Source organism: Saccopteryx bilineata, chromosome X, assembly GCF_036850765.1.
Source record: "Saccopteryx bilineata isolate mSacBil1 chromosome X, mSacBil1_pri_phased_curated, whole genome shotgun sequence".
NCBI lineage: Eukaryota > Metazoa > Chordata > Mammalia > Chiroptera > Emballonuridae > Saccopteryx > Saccopteryx bilineata.
In genome coordinates, this window is record NC_089502.1 from 2,572,887 (window position 1) to 2,591,719 (window position 18,833).

Consider the following 18,833-nt stretch of genomic DNA (forward strand, 5'->3'; position numbering starts at 1 on the left):
GTGAGGGTTGTACCGTTCACCTACTACTCGAGCCAGAAATCTGGAGTTGGACTTCCTGGTTTTCTTTATTTCTTTCTTATAAGACACATTCAATCATCATGTCTTGTAGAATGTATCTCCCATCCCTGCTACTACTGCTCCAGTTCAGGAATTCCTCATTCCTAGCTTGTATTACAGTGCTAGCCTCCTAGCTCAGAAATCCTGTCTGCTTTCACTCTTATCCAAACCCAATACCAAAGTGATCCTCCTAAAATGCAAACTGATCATGTTGCTCTACTTCTTAAAACCTCTTAGAGTCTCCTGTTGCCCCTAGGGAGAAAACCCAGTCTTTCCTGAACTGGCTCCTGCCCATCTTGTTAGCATTATCTCCCATTGCTACACTCCCAGCATCATTTTCCTCTAGCTTTCCTGATTGAAACCTCTTGAATAAGTGGGGTCATTTAGTGATTAAATGCACAGACTCAAGTATAAATTAAGGCTTCATCCTTCACCAGCTGGGTCAAGTTAAACTTTCTGAGCCTCACTTTCTTTATTTGTAAAAGTGGTTCACCTAATTACTTCAAAAGATTATTATGAAGAGGAGCTATGATAATGTTGGCAGAATACTTGGCAGAAAGTATTCATTTGATATGTGGTAATTTATTATTAATATCCATCTATACTAATCCATCCCTCACCAATCTTGCATAGCTCCCTTCTTATCTTTTGCATTCTTTAGCAATTATTTCTTGACCACCTAATATGTGCCAGTATCCTAGAAGGTGGGGAACATTGTTGCACCAGAGCAACATTCTGTTATTCTAAGCAATTCCTCCTTATGTTTTGAAACCTTTCTTGACGTCCCTAGGTCTGAAATGTTCAGTGCTACGGTTTCCTATTGTATATTATTCTAATTCCCTTGTTTCACTTATTAATTTATCATGCTCTAGAGCTACTGATTAATAATGGTTCCACTATAAACTGTCATTTTCTTGCAAGAATGGTAGAGACTATATTTTATTAATTTGTGTACACTGAATGCTAACAGTGCCTGATTATTATTCACTTAAGTACATGGAGTGGATGAATAGAAGATATTCAGTGAATGTTACTTGGATGAAAAAGTTGTTCATAATATACTTTTCTTCTATTGTTTGTGACAAGCATTTCAACTCCCTTTGGCTTTTAAGGCTACCCTAGGAATAAATGCAACTTGAATACAAATCACTAACTTTAAAATGAAGCTTAAGAGTTTAATTATTTGCAACTTGGAACTTACTTTAATGTAAGAATATTCCATGCAATGAGCATTGCAAATATTTAACCTTACACCTTACATTAGATTTATTTCTATTTTCATGTCTTTAGGTTTCATCAATATCCATTTTTAAAGTTTGTCTTTTTAGTGGCTTTTATGACTTTTAAATTTGTTTTCTTTCATTACAATTTTCTGATACATGCTCATTTGAGTGCATGTTTTGACATTATTTTCTTTTTTCTTGTATTCTTTCTTTATACAGGCTTCCTTCCCTGGGAACTTACACTTGGTATTGGTTCTACGTCCAACCAGTTTTCTTCAACGAACATTCACAGACATTGGATTTCGATTTAGTCAAGAAGATTTCATTATCAAACTACCGGTAAGAGTATATATTTTTAAATATTTTGTCCCTTTAAGACTCATGAAAATTTTACATATTGTTGGTATTTTATATGAGCTATATATGTATGCTTGTGTGTATAACATCAGGACATTTCATTTTAGAAAATAATGAGTACATGTCCTATGTGTCTGAAATCTCATGAACTTATATGCTGAACTAGTTCAGAGTATCATGTTTGTGTTTTTTAATATATATATTTTTATATGTTTTTAAGGCTAGGAATAGAGCGTTCATAAATTCTGATACATTTGCAAAGATAAGTCTCTCCTTATAAATTATAATTGAATACATAAAAACCTTTTACTTTGTGGTAAGCATAATATTCTTTCAGAAGGTTGACCATTAAAGGTACAAAATTTTAGATCAAGGAGAATCAGGTGTTTGTGTTTCTATGGAGATTAATTTTGCTTTACAAAGAAATGTTTTGTAGCTAAAAACTGTTATTACCTGAAGAAAGTAGTACATACATGTGGGGAGTGTACAGGAGAAAATTGTTAGAACTATTTATAAAACATACATTTTTGCTAAATGAATGCTAAAGTTTATTGTACAGTTGAATGTAGTGATTCCATTAAGGGAAGTTAACAGTACCTTTCTTGCTTATTTATATAGGTTGTTATGCTGAGCTCACTCAGTGATTTGCTGAAATACATTGATGACAAACAGTTAACCCCTGAGTTAGGTGGCACCTTGCAGTACTGTCACAGTGAATGGGTCATCTTCCGAAATGTATGTTTCTTTTGTCCTTACTGCAGAGCCTATAGTTCATGTTAGCTTTTAAAACTAGTGCTAGAATTCTCTTCCACTTTGGGAAAAACAGATTTCTGGACTCTAGTTTAAAATATATTTATGATTAAACATCTTGATTTTATTCCATAGGAAATATCTATTGTAGAAACAATTAAGACTTACTGAGGATGGCAACTGAAGGAAAGGCCTAGGGAATAAGGAGATCGTCCTCTCTCCAACCCTCCTGTGGCCATATAGTAACTTGAAGGAACAAAGCATTGGGATTCAAGTCCTGGCACTGATGAATTTTAACTGTGTAAACTTACACAAGTTGTATAACCTCTCTGAGTCTCATTTTTCCCAGTTTTAAAATGGGAATAATAATACTTTAACTCATAAGGATATTGGGGAGACTAATTGAGATAACAAATATAAAATGTTTGGCATGGTGCCTAGCACATGGCAGGCCCTCAAAAATGCAAGTCGTATGGTTAGTCTTACATTGGTGCTGGTGATCCTGAGGCAATGAGATTTATAGCAAAGAGTCCTTCTGTTCTATAAATTTATAATAGACAAGGGCGCTGTGCCTCACAGGGGTGTTTGTGGTATAAAAATATCTACTCCAAATCCCAAAGATGGAAGAACCCTTTTGAAAGAGGTAATTAAATGATGTTTAATTAAACCAGGGTTCTATTTTTCTCATGCTTATTTTTCATTTAATAGTTCTATTCATTCATACGAAAATGTGTTAAGTACTGTTGAGCTATAAATAAAAGATCAGGAGGAACCTTGAGCTATGTGGCACACAGAATTTATATGGTCTCTATATGTTCTTCTTTCTTTGAGTAATTGATTTCAGAAACAAAATAAACAACACAATCTTATTTGACATTTTAGGAACCTGGAATGAATTGTTGTGACTAAATGTTCTTTCATCACCTCATTCCTTCAACTTGCTTGAAATGCTAACATTTGCTCATAAACTATAATAAATATAAAGTGGCTTTGATGTTCTCATCTCTCTTCAGAAATGAAGTTATTATAAAGCAATTTTACAATTTCAGAGTTTACTAGAATAAGGAAAACACTATGTTTTTAAATGTCATAAAATAAATTACTCAATACATGGCATCTTTAAGAAATAGTTTTCACTGGTGTTGAACAAATAAGTACAGAAATTTAGTTAAAAGATATTCAAGAAAACTCTTCACCTGAGTAGTTTCTTAGAGGCTTAGATGCAAACTTAAAGTTGATTGCAATGGGAAAAGCTAATTTTCCTTAGCAGAGAAGAGTTCATAGTATACATGTTTGCTGTAATACTTAAATAAGAGTAAATACAGTTACTGATCTAGGTTTTGATACACTGGCTGAGTTTTCACAGAATTAAAAGAATCACTGGCTCTTTGCAGGCTATAGAAAAATTTGCCCTCACAGTGAAAGAAATGGCTCAAATGTTACAGTCCTTTGGAACTGAACTGGCTGAGACAGAACTACCACATAATATTCCCGCAATAGAAGAAATTCTTGCAATTCATGCTGAAAGGTACCATCTGCTGAAGGTATGTCTAATAGAGGGGACAAACAAATGCTGTCCATGGTCTTTTTCTAGAGAGGTATTCATTGTGTCCATTTCACACTAATTGTTGGATAAGGAGGCAAAAGATATGTTTATATATTATAAAGCACACTAATAAAAAATTAGAATACTTTCCAAGAAGAGAATGTCCTAAATAGGTTGAGTCAAAATGTCCTTTTTGTAAATGGTACATTCTCTAGAGAAGTTGTTTATTTGTAAATAGAATAGTTTATAAATGCTCCAGAATAAGAAATCCACAGTCATTCTTTCTCCTTGGAAAGATAGTCTCATTTGGAAAGTTAGATTACCAAGAGGTACACAGGTATTCTATTTTAACATCTACCACAGTTACTATGTAAAATGGAGAACTTGATGAGGAGTCAGGAGGCCTGGTTTCTTGTTCCAACTCTGCCATGTGCCAGCATTTGGACCAAGTGAAAAACTAATCAATTGATTACAGGCTTTCTTTTCCACAGAGTTCTAGTTTTTATGTTTTGTAAAATAAGTAGCAAGTTAATTTTGCTTTTCTACCCAGTTATCTGGAGTGTTGGGTTATGAAGGTTTCTGAGTCATGATTCAGACAATAATCGAGTACTTTAGATTCATTTTTCTCAAAAAGTTTATGAATTTTCTGAACAAGCACTAGGCTTCTCTGTAGAACTAATGTCCTTCATATGATAAGAGGCTTGCTGGGGCACTGGCAGATACAAACTTTATGTAGACAAGACAGTTTTAAATTAAGAAGAGGAGAATAAATGAAATTTTGAATTCTCGAACAACAAAACTCTTTAAGGAAAAAAAGCTCTGTCTCTTACAAGCTGTGTATTATTGGGCAATTTGCTTATCCTCTCTCAGTTTCTTTTTTTTAATGTAAGTAATGAGCTTGACGATAACGGTGGTAGTGATGATGATGATGAGAATGATGATATATGCATATCTAGTTGGGTCGTTGTCAAGATGAGGATGAAATGAAGTAAAGTATGTGATTTATGTACAACAGTTTTTGGCACATAGTTGGCACTAACCCTTAATATTTATGTCCTTATTCATATTGGTGGTGGTGTCATGGAATTTATTTCCAGAAACATACATGTACACCCAAATTTTTGGATCTCCTGAAGGAAGTCATAAACCACGCTTATATGCCCGAAGAATCCCCTGTTCAAGGTTAACACCTTCTGAATAGAAGCATATGCTTCATGATTAACTAATTAATCCAAATATGAACATAATACTGTGGCAGGCAGTGGCAGGTAACAATTAAGGATTAGTAAGGAAGGCATCTAACTATATCTGAACATGCATTAAATATTATTTGTAGCTTTGCTTTCTAGTATGGTAGTCTTTGTTATGCTACTACTGCTTTAATTAAGTACATTAAAAATATTAGCCTAATAGAATAGAATAACTTGTAATTTTCTACCAGTAAGAGAAGGATGCTACAATTTGGTGCATGAGGTACTACTGCCTGTAAAGCTCTTATAGAAATAGTGATTGCAACATTCATCTCAATAGGCAGAAGCTTCACAGAGATTTTCACAGCTTTTAGGTTCTGTGGTAGTGAGGTATTCCTTGTTTTTTTCAGTTTTGAAAGCAAAGGCCATTCTAGAACTACTTTTTTATTATGCATACTGTAGGTATATGCTTCCTTCTCTTCAGCTCATTTAGTTTAAGTTACTAGTAGCTATTTGATACCCTATTGTGCCTTTGTACAGAATGATATTACAGCTGTAACCAAAGAAGGAAAAATTCTGCTAACAAATCTGGAGGTGCCTGACACTGAAGAAGCTGTCAGTTCAAGACTTGAACATTATCAACAAATAAGTGGTGACTGGCAAACTGTTAATAAGTGAGTGCTTTCATTTGGATTTAGAGTTTCTTATATTATACTTTTGAAAGAGAATTACACATTTTTACTGCAATCTGTTAAGTATTAAAGTATTCTTATACTTCTTGAAATCTGAGGACTTGATTTCTGAGTTTTCTCACAAAAGCTAGATTGCTTACAGAGGTGTTCTAAAGACACTGATGGTCTGTACTGGGATCAAGTGTCAAGGGCTGTGATGTTGCCTATGTTTCCTAATATCCAAATCAGGTTTACCTACATACCTATAAGATAAGTCATTGTTTTTAAGGAATTCTATGACTTTTCTTTTTTAAAGATTGCTGACACAAGTACATGATATGGAAATTGCTTTTGATGGATTTTGGGAAAAACACCAACTAAAAATGGAGCAATATCTGCAACTATGGAAGTTTGAGCAGGATTTTCAAGAGGTCAGTTAAACATTTTTTTATGCATTTATTTTCATCATATCAGAGGTTCTTATTTTTTGATCATTAGATATACAGTTTCACAAGATACCCATTTATACCCATCGAGAGTTGGGAAAAAACAAGAACATCCAGGATCTGCTTGCTCCAATGAAATTGCAAATGGATATAAAACTGTATAAAACTGAGACTCATTGTCACAGATAAAAGTGCAATGGTTACCAGGGGAAGGAGTTGGGGGAGGAGAGGAAAGAAGGACAAATATACGATGACAGAAAATTATCTGACTTTGGGTGATGGGCACACACAACACAATTAACACATCAAATGCTATAGAGATTTTTACCTGAAACCTATGTGCTCTTATGGATTAATGTCACCCCATTTAATTTAATTTCTAAATTATAAAAAAGAAATTGCAAATGAAATTCAAGGCAGTGCAACAGTTTTATTGTCTTTCATTTCTTCAAAGCTCAAACTGACTATTTTGAGGAGTAATAATGGGTCATTGAGAATACCTTTAAATCCAATAATCTTATCATTACCCATCAGAATATCCAGTGAAAAGTCTGAGCTTGGAAGAAAAGATGCTGAACCTGTTGCATTGCCTTGAATTCCATTGACAATTTAGTGGAGAAGCACACTGTGGATGTTTGTCAAGTGTGGAAAAATTAATTTTTTATTAGTTTAGCTGGAAATTTTTTTCTTCCCTTTTTTTCTTTTTCTTTTTTTATTAACTGAGAGGCAGGGAGGCAGAGACAGACTCCCACATGCACTTTGACTGAGATCCACCTGGCAAGCCACCTACCAGGCAATGCTCTGCCCATCTGGGGCCACTGCTCTGTTGCTTGGCAACTGAGCTATTTTAGTGCCTGATGCGAGGCCATGGAGCCATTCTCAGTGCCCAGGGCCAACTTTTCTTGAACTATCGGAGCCTTGCCTGCAGAAGGAGAAGAGAGAGTAAGAGAGAGAGAAGGGAGGAAGGGTTGGAGAAGCAGATGGTCGTTTCTCCTCTGAGCTCTGACTAGGAATAGAACCCAAGACTTCTACATGCCAGGCCAATGCTCTACCACTGAGCCAAGTGGCCAGGGCCTGAAATTTTTTCTGATAATTCAAGAGAATGACTGAGCAAAAGTTTATTTTTCAAACATATTGAAGATCATATGTTTCAATTGGACCTAAACTTAATCCTATTAGAACAAATGAAATACCAAGTAAGTAAACCATTCATGGGTAGAAAAAGTTGGCCACATGGAGGAGAGAAAATAAGTGAGCTTTCCTTTGATTCCCTGGTAACATATATGAAAGAGACTATGAGAAACTTGGACATAACTACAAAGAAAAGTAGAAGCTAACTATAGGACAGTGACGAGGGCTGAGAGGCTGCTCACAGGGTGAGCTGAAGATGAAATCAGAGGACTTGGCTGTTAGGTGAAGGGCAGTATCTTCAATATGGTTTTTGCGTTCCGGACACAGGGATCAGTTACTACTACCAGCCCTTTCCCTCCTGGGATTCAAACAGATTTTGTAATGCCATGCTTTCCATGGAATTGTTCTCAAAGTAGGAATAGGTCAAATTACTCTTGGTATTTCCAGGTATTTGTGTCTCTCCCTCCTTCTCAACTGAATACATGCAAAAATAACACTTTTCCTGAACATACCTATTATCTCTTTATTTATATGTTAACTTTCATCCATATTAAATTTTTTATCCCACCATTATATTCTGTTTTGGTAAGTTGTTCCCTGTAAGTAGTATTGTTGTTGTTTATCTGGGATTGTAATCTTACTAACATGATCTATATCTCTTAATTCCATGCAGATAGACTCTGCATTTTTATGAAATTAACTTAAAAACTTATTTGGCAATTTCCAACTTTCAGAAAATTTTCAATATTGTCAAACTTGTTATATATATATTTTTTTGTATTTTTCTGAAGCTGGAAACGGGGATAGACAGTCAGACAGACTCCCACATGCGCCTGACTGGGATCCACCCGGCACATCCACCAGGGGGCGACGCTCTGCCCAACAGGGGCGATGCTCTGCCCCTCCAGGGCGTCACTCTGTCGCGACCAGAGCCACTCTAGCGCCTGGGGCAGAGGCCAAGGAGCCATCCCCAGCGCCTGGGCCATCTTTGCTCCAATGGAGCCTCGCTGCTGGAGGGGAAGAGAGAGACAGAGAGGAAGGAGAGGGGGAGGGGTGGAGAAGCAGATGGGCGCTTCTCCTGTGTGCCCTGGTCGAGAATCGAACCCGGGACTTCTGCACGCCAGGCCGACACTCTACCACTGAGCCACCCGGCCAGGGCCCAAACTTGTTATATTTTTGAATACACATAATAGGAATATTCTGTTTCATAATCATAGTACTGTTACCAACTTCAATACATTCAACAATAGTGCAATATTTTTGTATTAGCTGCCATAAATATTACAATTTTGTCAATTGACTCAATACTATCCTTTATATCATTTTTCTCTGTCCAGTATAGGATCTAGTCTAGAGGGTTGTGTATTGCATTAATGTTATTTCTCTTTAGTTGCCTTTAAACTAGAATATTTCCATAGTTGTTGTATTTTTATGAGATTGACATTTTTGAATAACAATCCTGTTTATGATTTATTTTATTTTAATTAAATTTATTGGAGTGACATTGGTTAATAAAATAATATATATTTCAGGTGTATAATTCTATAATACATCATTTGTAAATTGTATTATGTGATTTCACTTACATGTGGAATATAATGAACAGAATAAAGTAACAAAAAATAGAAACAGACTCATAGAGACAGAGAACAGACTGATAGCTGTCAGAGATGAGAGTGTTGAGGGGCTGGGTGAAAAAGTGAAGGGATTAAGCAAAGGAAAAAACCCTCAGAGGCAACAACATAATACAGTATTCTTTATAATAAAATGTTCCTCATTTTGAGTTTGTCTGACATTGTCTCATGATTTTGTGTATGATCACCTAGAATACCACATATCTAATGTATCCTTCTAAGGGTATCACATCTCGAGGTAAAGAAGTCCATCTCTTCCTTATTGTTGATATGAATTTTGATCATCCAGTCAAGGTTCTTTTGAATTTTTCCACTGTATGGTTACATTTCCCCCCTTGTATCTAATAGGGTATATGTGGGGAGAAAATTTAACCCCTGCAAATATCATGCTTCTCATCAAAAGATCTCCATAAGTTTAGTATCAATTGATGATTACTGCTTCAACCAGACTTTAGTATAATAGCTGTGAAATGCCAATTTTTCGTCTGCAATGTCCGCTTTACATTTACCAGTCCACATAGGTATGCTAATGTAAGCAAGGGCCTTCCCTTCTCCCCATTTATTTATATATTATGTTCATGGCTTCCTAGATTTTTGATGGTTTATAATTTATTACTGTTCTTAACTATTTTGTTTTTTCTAACTGGCTATTGTATCCTTGTGATATGTACAAACATTATTTTTATCACTTCTTTACTTTCTATCATAAAGAGATGATCCAAGCTCATCTTATTCCTACTCAGCTTCAGTGTTGGAACCAGCCATTTTCCTGAGAAGCTCTGGTTTCTTTGTCTGGGAAATAATTTTAAAAACCAAGATCTGGGTGCTAGGTTTGCTCATCATTACTAAAGGGTCTTTGTTTCTAAAACTGATCACCATGCATCTAGGGAATACATATACAGGTATATACCATATTTTTTGCTCCATAAGATACACTTTTTCCCCCCAAAATGGAGGAGAAAATGCCTGTGCATCTTATGGAGTGAACATTTCTATAATTATTATTTTATTAAATATTTAGTTAATATTTTATTAAATATTTTAACACACCATTTGGTTCAGAATATTTTTTTCTTATTTTCCTCCTTAAAACCCTAGGGGTGTCTTATGGTCAGGTGAGTCTTATGGAGCAAAAAATACATACATATATATACTTCCATACATGTCCACACATACATGCTCTCATATGTACATCGTGATATTTTATAAATAACCAGTAAACATTAATATCTAGGATGTTAAATTTGAATAGTATATCATTTACTATGAATAAAATAACTGAAAATATTTTCCAAATGTGCAATTTTTTTCATATTGATGTTCTTATTTAATGGCATTTCCAACAAAACTTGCTTATTATGGGATATGCTTAATATATATACTTTTAAAATTAATTTTTATTTCTATTTTTAGCTTGTGCATGAAGCTGAACTTCTATTTAACCAACAAGCAGAGTTGGCAGATGTCACAGGGAATATAGCTGAAATAAAACAAAAAATAAAACATTTGGAAAACTTAGATGAAAATTCTCAGGTAAGATTACATTTCACTTATTCAGTATATTTATGGAGTATGATAGTTACATTTTGGTGCTTTTCAGTAGTGTAAACCCTTATTATATTAATCTGTCAGCAACAGTCTATATAATTGGTTTAATAACACTGTTTTCTTTTTCATTCTGTTCAGTGTGGGCCTGAGTTGATACTACATATGTGATGTAGGAGGCCCCTGAGATAATGCCCATTTTTGGCCTAGCAGTGGGAACCAGATCATGGATCATTTTGAGGAAGCTAGAGAAAATGTCTACCAAGAAAGTTATTTAATACTTGAATGTAGAAACATACAGGAACATAATTCCTTAAATAGTCATCATTTGATATATGCATTTGAATCTAACATATGTTCATATGGATAGATTATACTGGTACTTAGTCTTACTAGCTGTGTGACCTTGGGTAAATTGATTACATTTTTCTAAGCCTCAATGTCCTCATCTATAAGTTGGGGATGGAGGGACCTACTTTGCAGAGTCATTGTAAGAATTCATTTAGGTATTACAGATAAAACTCTCAACACAGTACCTGAGATGTATGGATATATACAAAGTACCCAAAATAGCCAGTTGCTATTCTGAAAACTTGGACTCATGGCTTTACTACTTAACAAACTCTGGCTTTGCTTTCTTCTTTTGTATTTGAGGGCAAGATCATGGTTTTCAAGGTGCATTCTCAGCAAACAAATAGATTTAGAGGTGAACTACAAGCACCAAAAAACAAATATTGAGAGGTAGCAGTTGTGGTGACCAGTTCTGAAATTGTACTTTGTGATTATGGGGCAATTTACAAATCTTTATGGTATAGCAGAAAGAGAAGGGAGAGTGGCTTGGAAATTAGGAGGCTTTGATTTTTTGTTTGTTTAGTTTTATTTTTAATAAATTTTAGTTTTAACTGTGGTAAAAGACACATAACATAAAATTTAATATCTTAACCATTTTAAGTGTATAGTTAAGTAGTGTTAAGTGTATTCATATTGTTGTCCAATAGATTTCCAGAACTTTTATATCTTGTAAAACTGAAACTCTCCCCTCCATTAAACAATGACTTTCTGTTTTGACTCTGGTTTTCCCTCTAGCTAGATAGGTTAATAATGTCTTAATTTTAGGCTCCAGGTTTTTTTCTTTATTTTACCTCAACAAACATTTTCTGAGCTCCTACTGTGCTTCAGTCACTATACTGGTGGTGGGTCAGCAGTTGATGTGGAACCAAGGCTGTTAAGATTCCTTTTGACATGATGGAAAACCCTGTTTGTGACAGGTTCACTTCAGATCTGTAAAGGAGTCAGGTAGATAAGTGGTCCCCAACCCCTGAGCTGCAGACTGGTACCAGTCTGTGGGCCATTTGGTACCTGTCCACAGAGAAAGAATAAACAACTTACATTATTTCCGGTTTATTTATATTTAATTCTGAACGATGTTTTATTTTTAAAAAATGAGCAGATTCTCTCTGTTACATCCACCTAAGACTCACTATTGATCCTTGTCTCATAAGTTCGACAATTATATTTAAAAATACCACAGTTTTTATGCCGGTCGCATAATTTTATTTTCTGCATTTATCCGTCCCACCCTAAAGGCTGGTCCGTGAAAATATTTTCTAACATTAAACCGATCCGTGGCCCAAAAAAGGTTGGGGACCACTGAGGTAGATGACAACTCTGATGGGAAGGCTGAGATGTATTAAATCCATTAGTTTTCTTTGGCTGATGTGTGCTTCATTTGATATATGCAGTTCTGTTTTAAATCTGTACATTTAACAAGAAGCAAATCTCATTCCCACTCTGGGAGGCTGGTTGATTTTCTCTTTCATTTACTAGAAAGGTGTCAATTTCTGATGATATCAACTGCTGTAGCTAACTACTTTAACTGTTAGCTCCTTTGTAGCCTGCAGAAGTAAGCCATCAAATAATATTTTTATGAAAATATTTTCTTGCTCAGCCAATTTGTTTCTTAATTAATTTATTTCCCCCTCTCTTTGAACAGACATCATGCAGTTGTTGTTTTACTTCTTTCTTAAATCAGGATCTGTTAGCAAAGGCCCAGTTTGTGATTTTACATGGACACAGACTTGCAGCAAATCACCATTATGCACTTGATTGGATCTGCCAGAGGTGCAACGAGCTACGTTATCTTTCCGATATTTTGTTTAATGAGATTAAAGCCAACCGGATACAGCTCAGCAGAACCTTCAAAATGCATAAACTCCTACAGCAGGTAGTGTCATGGGACATGATGCATTTCTGAAAAAGAAGATACATATTTTGGGGGTTCCTACTCAGAGGTTATAAGGTCAGAGTCTTTGGGATAAAATTTGCAAAAACTGAGTTTGGCTATGCTTATTTAATCCATACTACTTCTCTACCTCTGCAGAATTCATGGCAAGTCTAATATTGTAAGAATTTTGGTCTCTGTTCTGAATGTTGAGATTGTGGTTATAATGGCTTCATTCTACTTTGAGCATATCTCTGAAGTCTCGACTCTGGTGATAATTTGCAGTCAACACTTTGAAAAGCAAAAAGTGATTTTGCTAAAGCCTGAAAGTCCTTCCATATTTCATGATTACAGCAATAAAAAATTAAACAGTGACTGGAAAATATTCCTCCATGGCTTGTGGGTTTGAACCCATCCATGAGTAAACAGTGAAGAGAATATCTGGCCTTTTTTTTAACAGAGACAGAGACAGAGTCAGAGAGAGGGATAGACAGGGACAGACAGACAGGAACAGACAGATGAGAAGCATCAATCATTAGTTTTTCGTTGCACATTGCGACACCTTAGTTGTTCATTGATTGCTTTCTCATATGTACCTTGACTGCGGGCATTCAGCAGACTGAGTAACCCCTTGCTCGAGACAGTGACCTTGGGTCCAAGCTGGTGAGCTTTTTGCTCAAACCAGATGAGCCCGCACTCAAGCTGGTGACCTCAGGGTCTCAAACTTGGGTCCTTGGCATCCCAGTCTGACGCTCTATCCACTGCACCACCACCTGGTTAGGCAGAATATCTGATTTTGACAGTGGAATGTAATATAGGGGTATCACTTATAGGCATAGTATCTGCCCATGAACATTTTAATCTGCACATCTCCTTCTCTGGTAATGAAACTTATCATTGTCCTGGGCAATCATTACAGTTTTATATTATACTTTACATTTTGCTAGGAATTTCACATTTTGGTTATTGATTTTGAGGAAATGGCATGAAGCTCAAGGGTTAGTATTGAGATAATGCTCAGGATCCTGATACAGACTGATTTCCTTTTATGAAATGAGCAGTGTTTCTATCCTTGACTGTGCATCAGAGGTGCCTGTGGAGCTCTGTAAACATAGAAATGCCTGACTTATGGCCCTAAGCTACTGAGTCAAAATTTCTGGGGGCCCCACCCAGCTCTGAAAGCAACTCTGATTGACAGAAACCAGGTCTGATAAACACTCTCATAATGGACAAACATATTTGTTTTTTATTCACTCATGACAGTGTGTGTGTGTGTGCATGTGTGATGTGCTCCCCAGGCTTATCAGTGCTGTGATGAAGGAGAATGTCTTCTAACTAATCAGGAAATAGACAAGTTTCTATCTAAAGAAGATGCTCAGAAAGCCCTTCAGGACATCGAACATTTTCTTCAAATGGCTGTGCCCTTTATAAATTATGATCCTAAAAAACTACAGTATGAATTTGATGTAATTTTATCTCCTGAACTCAAGGTATGAGGCTTCTTTTTAAGTAAACACATTTTTAAAAACTTGAACAACAGTAGCATTGATTGAGTTTTATTACTTCACAGCTAACTTTATATCAAATTGCAATGACATAGTTCTCCTAAGGATTAGGAGTGATGTGATATCAGTGCCACTGCAAACATCAAAGGGTCCAAAGGCTTATTTTTGCTATTTACTGAAAAGTAATTTAACTTTTGAGCTCGTGCTCCATTATTTTTGAGCTCTTTTCAGATACTAGGAGTTCTCACATACATTTTCTTGGTTATTCTTGGAGAATGGCCCAAAACTGTCATGGGAGAATATCCTTTCCTTGTGCTTCAGTGACTACCAACAGATGCCCTGTGGAGACAGATCTTGATTTTCTACTCATTTGAGAAGGAAGGTTTAAGAAAAGGATCTGGGTCTTCTTGTTGGGGGTGGGCAGCAGGCAGAAGTTGCTGCTGGCAGGGTGGAGAGCTATAGCTTTGTTTAGTACCACACTGTTGGAGATGTCATGAAGCACTGTTTTCACATTGTAAATAAATGCATTTCTGATGCTATTTGCTACTAAAATGTCTAGTTGACTCAAAGCTTGGAGTAGTATCTAAATCCATGCTTATCTGCAGGTCTTAGAGGATGCCCCAGAAATCAGAAACGTGGCATGGCAATAACCAAGTCATTGTCTGGCAACCACCAAGCTTCACTAACTGCCTCAAAATCATCTAGGAGGGGCAGGAGATATTCATTATTAGTGGCTCTGAGGAGCCTTTTATAACATGGAGAACTAAAGAATGTCCTGTAGGTTAAAACATAATAAGCTACTGTAACAGTGCTTAACTTGGTGGCTTTCTCATGGTAAACATGTCTTCTTTTTTAGCCCATAGCCCTTCTAGCCTATGAAGGGTGAATCACTTTATACAGTGACCTATTTCATGACTGCTTGGTGTATTTCTTTTTTTTATTTGTTTTGGTTTAGATCTTCTAGTTTTATAACAATATGGAGATAATACATTAATCTGTTTTTCATTACTTTTATAAATTTCTTCTACTTATATTTTAAACTCTACATTAATTTTTTGACTGAGTCAGAGAAATCTAAGAGGATTTGTAATGACCCCATTTCAGAAAGTATTTCATAAAATTCTTACACAACCTATAGATTCAAATGCAGACTGTACAACTCAAGCTTGAAAGTATTCGAGGTATATTTGAGAATCAACAAGCTGGTTTCAAGAACCTGAAAGATAGTCCTGTGAGGCCAATCCAGTTTGTCGTACCTGCTTCCAACAATGTGATCAGATCTAAAGCAGAGTTTTTCCCACCTATGCCTGGTAAAGAATCTTACATTCACCTTTTCTGTCTCTTTTTCTGTTCTTATTTTCTATGTTAATCTTGATGTAAATACTGAATTCATTCTTCAATCCTGATAAATTGAAATTTTATTTAAGCATCCTTGATTATGTTTAATTTTATTGCACAAGGCAGGACCTGTGGTCAACGCTATTATACAATTTTACCACAGTACTGATACAATATAGTATGGGATGATGCAAATCTCTACTGAATTGTCCATCTTTGCAATGAGTGTGAACATTTATATCAATATCCAATTCATGCTCTTCTTAAGCAGAGAAAGGCATATGAAACTGTTACACATGTGTGCCTGCATGTATTCATGCATATTTAATACCATGATAAAACTACAACTTGGTTCTTATAAGCTTCTTGTAAGTGAATGGCTTAGATAATAGAATGAATTGCCTTTTCTAAATAGTTGCAAGTAAACAGGATTGTCACAAAGTCCATTTTCTGGTTTTCATCTTTGTTGACTTATTTTAATCATGTAATATCCATTTTCCTTTCTATATTCTGTGGGATAATATAATTATACTTATTTGGTCTCTCTGATCTGAAAGAATCAGATACTTTATTAATGTATTGTAACTACTTTGAAATTCAGACAAAGCATGAGCCAAATATAATGAGTATAAAAATCCAGCTCAGCCCTAGCACAGATCAGATTAAAAAGAGGTGAAGAAAGCTGATAACTAGGCTAAGACTATCTAAGATGATCAAAGTTATATAATTAATAGTTATTAAATATAAAATATACTCAGAAATAAAACTATAAGAGATTCCATAAGTGAATAATATTGGCTAAGAAGATACTGGGAAAAATAAAAAGAACAAAAAACCAATAAGGTGCTTAAACCAATAGCTATGAGAATAAAAATAGAACAAGTTGATCTTCCTAGGACCTCAGATTTTGGCCTTATTACTGGCTCTGTGACCTTGGACAATTCATGTAACTTCTTTTAGCCTCAGATTCATTGTCTGTAAAAAAGGAATATTTAACACTTACTGACTTCAAAGAGTTCTTGTGAAAAACAATTATAGAATATAGAAACTACTCAATAAACTAGACTGTCTTTTCCTTCTGACAAAGACTTTCTTTATAGTCTTCTAAAAGCACAGCTCCTTGAAAGGGGTTCCAGCTGTGACATACCTTGGGTTGAGGAACAAGGTTCTGAAGAGACTGTTCAAATCCCATTCACTGCCTTAATCACTAAAAGTACATTTTATTTTGTGTTGTTTCATTGTTTTCTTTCTGACATTCTTATTTAATGGTGTTATACTTTCTTTCTGCAGAGGGAATTGGATACTCTTTCTTTCAAGCATGTAAACTTTTTTTGAAAGGTACCAATCTTTATTACTTTTCATCAGTACATTTTTCTGAGTTTGTGTACGTAGAAAACCAGTTTGGCATCTAAAACCAGCAGCATTCATTCTTGCATTCTGCCTACAATTAACTTTTTCACTTTTTCATAATAACCATCCATTATTCTCTAAGTTTTAAAGTTTGCCTTGGAAAATGACTATATAAAAAGTAAATTATGCTCTTTCATCAAATGACCACTCATAAAAAATATAAGAAGGAAAACACTTGACAATGTTAAAATAAGTCAAGCTTTCTTTCATTTGATAGACTCTAGTGTTATCCACAATAAAACTATTTGTTGGGAGTAGCTTGGATTTGCTGCAATTTAAGACTGCTTGATGTATTTATGAGGAAGAAGGCAGCTTACTAAATAAATGACATGGTTAGATCCATGATTTTATTCACCATTTATCATGGTTTATAAATTAAATCAAAGCATTACTTATGCAACAAACAGTTATTTTTACCTAATTACTCCATGAGTAATGGAGAGTCTAACAATCAGTTTCAAAGAATTTTTCAAGAGCTTTAATTGCTAATCCAGGTATATAAGTTTTGGTCAGACAACAGATAGGAGTTAATTTTTTATAAGTTAAACAGTTTTTTGTTCTTTGGTTTTATTGTTTATTAATTTGCATCAATTAGGATCCTGTACCTAACATAATATCTGCTGGCGCCTAGCAGGATGTAATAAATATTTGTTGAATTAGCATTTAATACAGAAAGATGTTATGGATGAATATTGTCCATGAAGATTAAAATATGTTTTGAGCTCCTAAATCTGTAACTTTAGTCTAGATCTTTCTCCTAATCTTAAAACTTGCATTTACAATTTTTCTTCTTGAATTTCCTATAGCATAGACAACTCAAACTCAACACACCCCACACTGATTGCTTCTCCCCACAAACCTTCTGCTCTTCCTATGTTCCTCATCTCAGTGAATAGCACCATGATTCCTGGGCCCTTGGCTCCCACTTCTCACTCATCTAATCAATTGAAAACAAAACAAAACAAAATGAAAAACAACTTATTTTCTTTTACACTGCTGTCTCTTAATGTCAGTTACCTAATCCAAGTTAATATCTGTTGCCTTGAGACCTGCAGCAATCTCCCTGTCTTCACATTTTCCCTTCTCAAATGACCCTAGTTATCATGCTTTTGGACTTTGCACACACTGTTTTCTCTCAGAAACACTCTTCCTTTCCCTATCCCCTTTTTCTAGGTTAGCCCCTAATTATCCATTGATTTTACTGTCTCCAGGTCATTTCCACTGGGCAATTTCCTGCCTGCCTCTCTTCCCCAGCACCCAGTTCAGTTAGATGTTCAAGTTATGTGACAACAAGTCCCCTTCATTTCTTCTTAGCACTAGGGTTCTTTATTCTTTTGTGTTTCTCTTGATATAATGTAAGCTCTCTAAGGGCAGAGTCTGTGTGCCGTTTATGTTTGTATCCCCAACATCAAAGATTTAGCTTAGTATATAGTATAGACACTCAATAATTTTATATACATATTTACATTGTTAAAAGAATGAATTCATCTATCTTGTTTTTCAGAAAAAGATGTATTCCTCAAAAGTTGTAAATAATCCTTTTTCATCTTAATGCATTTGCAAAGAATTAGTGTAGCTAATTAATGAAGCTCCCAAAGTTACCTTTATATATAAGTTCAGATCTTTGTACCAGATGTCTTTTAAGTGGCAGATATCAGTATTTATTGATAAATTCATTTTATATGGCAATTGGCAGTAAGTCTAATTTATATATGATTATATAAACATAAAATTTAAATAGAAAGATATTTTAAGTAAGTGAAAGTGAAGTATAAAATTTAGAGAACATAATAATACAGCCTCTCCCTG

General features: G+C 35.1%; 1 protein-coding gene across 1 annotated transcript in view; it reads left to right on the forward strand.

Moving 5' to 3' along the window:
- MCF2 (MCF.2 cell line derived transforming sequence) overlaps positions 1-18,833 on the forward strand; it is a 132,328-nt gene that overhangs the window by 49,128 nt on the left and 64,367 nt on the right. The window contains 9 exon segments of the mRNA XM_066249968.1: positions 1,500-1,619; positions 2,256-2,372; positions 3,782-3,931; positions 5,664-5,797; positions 6,111-6,225; positions 10,419-10,538; positions 12,583-12,774; positions 14,070-14,261; positions 15,415-15,586. Of these exon segments, the coding sequence (XP_066106065.1) occupies positions 1,500-1,619; positions 2,256-2,372; positions 3,782-3,931; positions 5,664-5,797; positions 6,111-6,225; positions 10,419-10,538; positions 12,583-12,774; positions 14,070-14,261; positions 15,415-15,586 (1,312 nt within the window).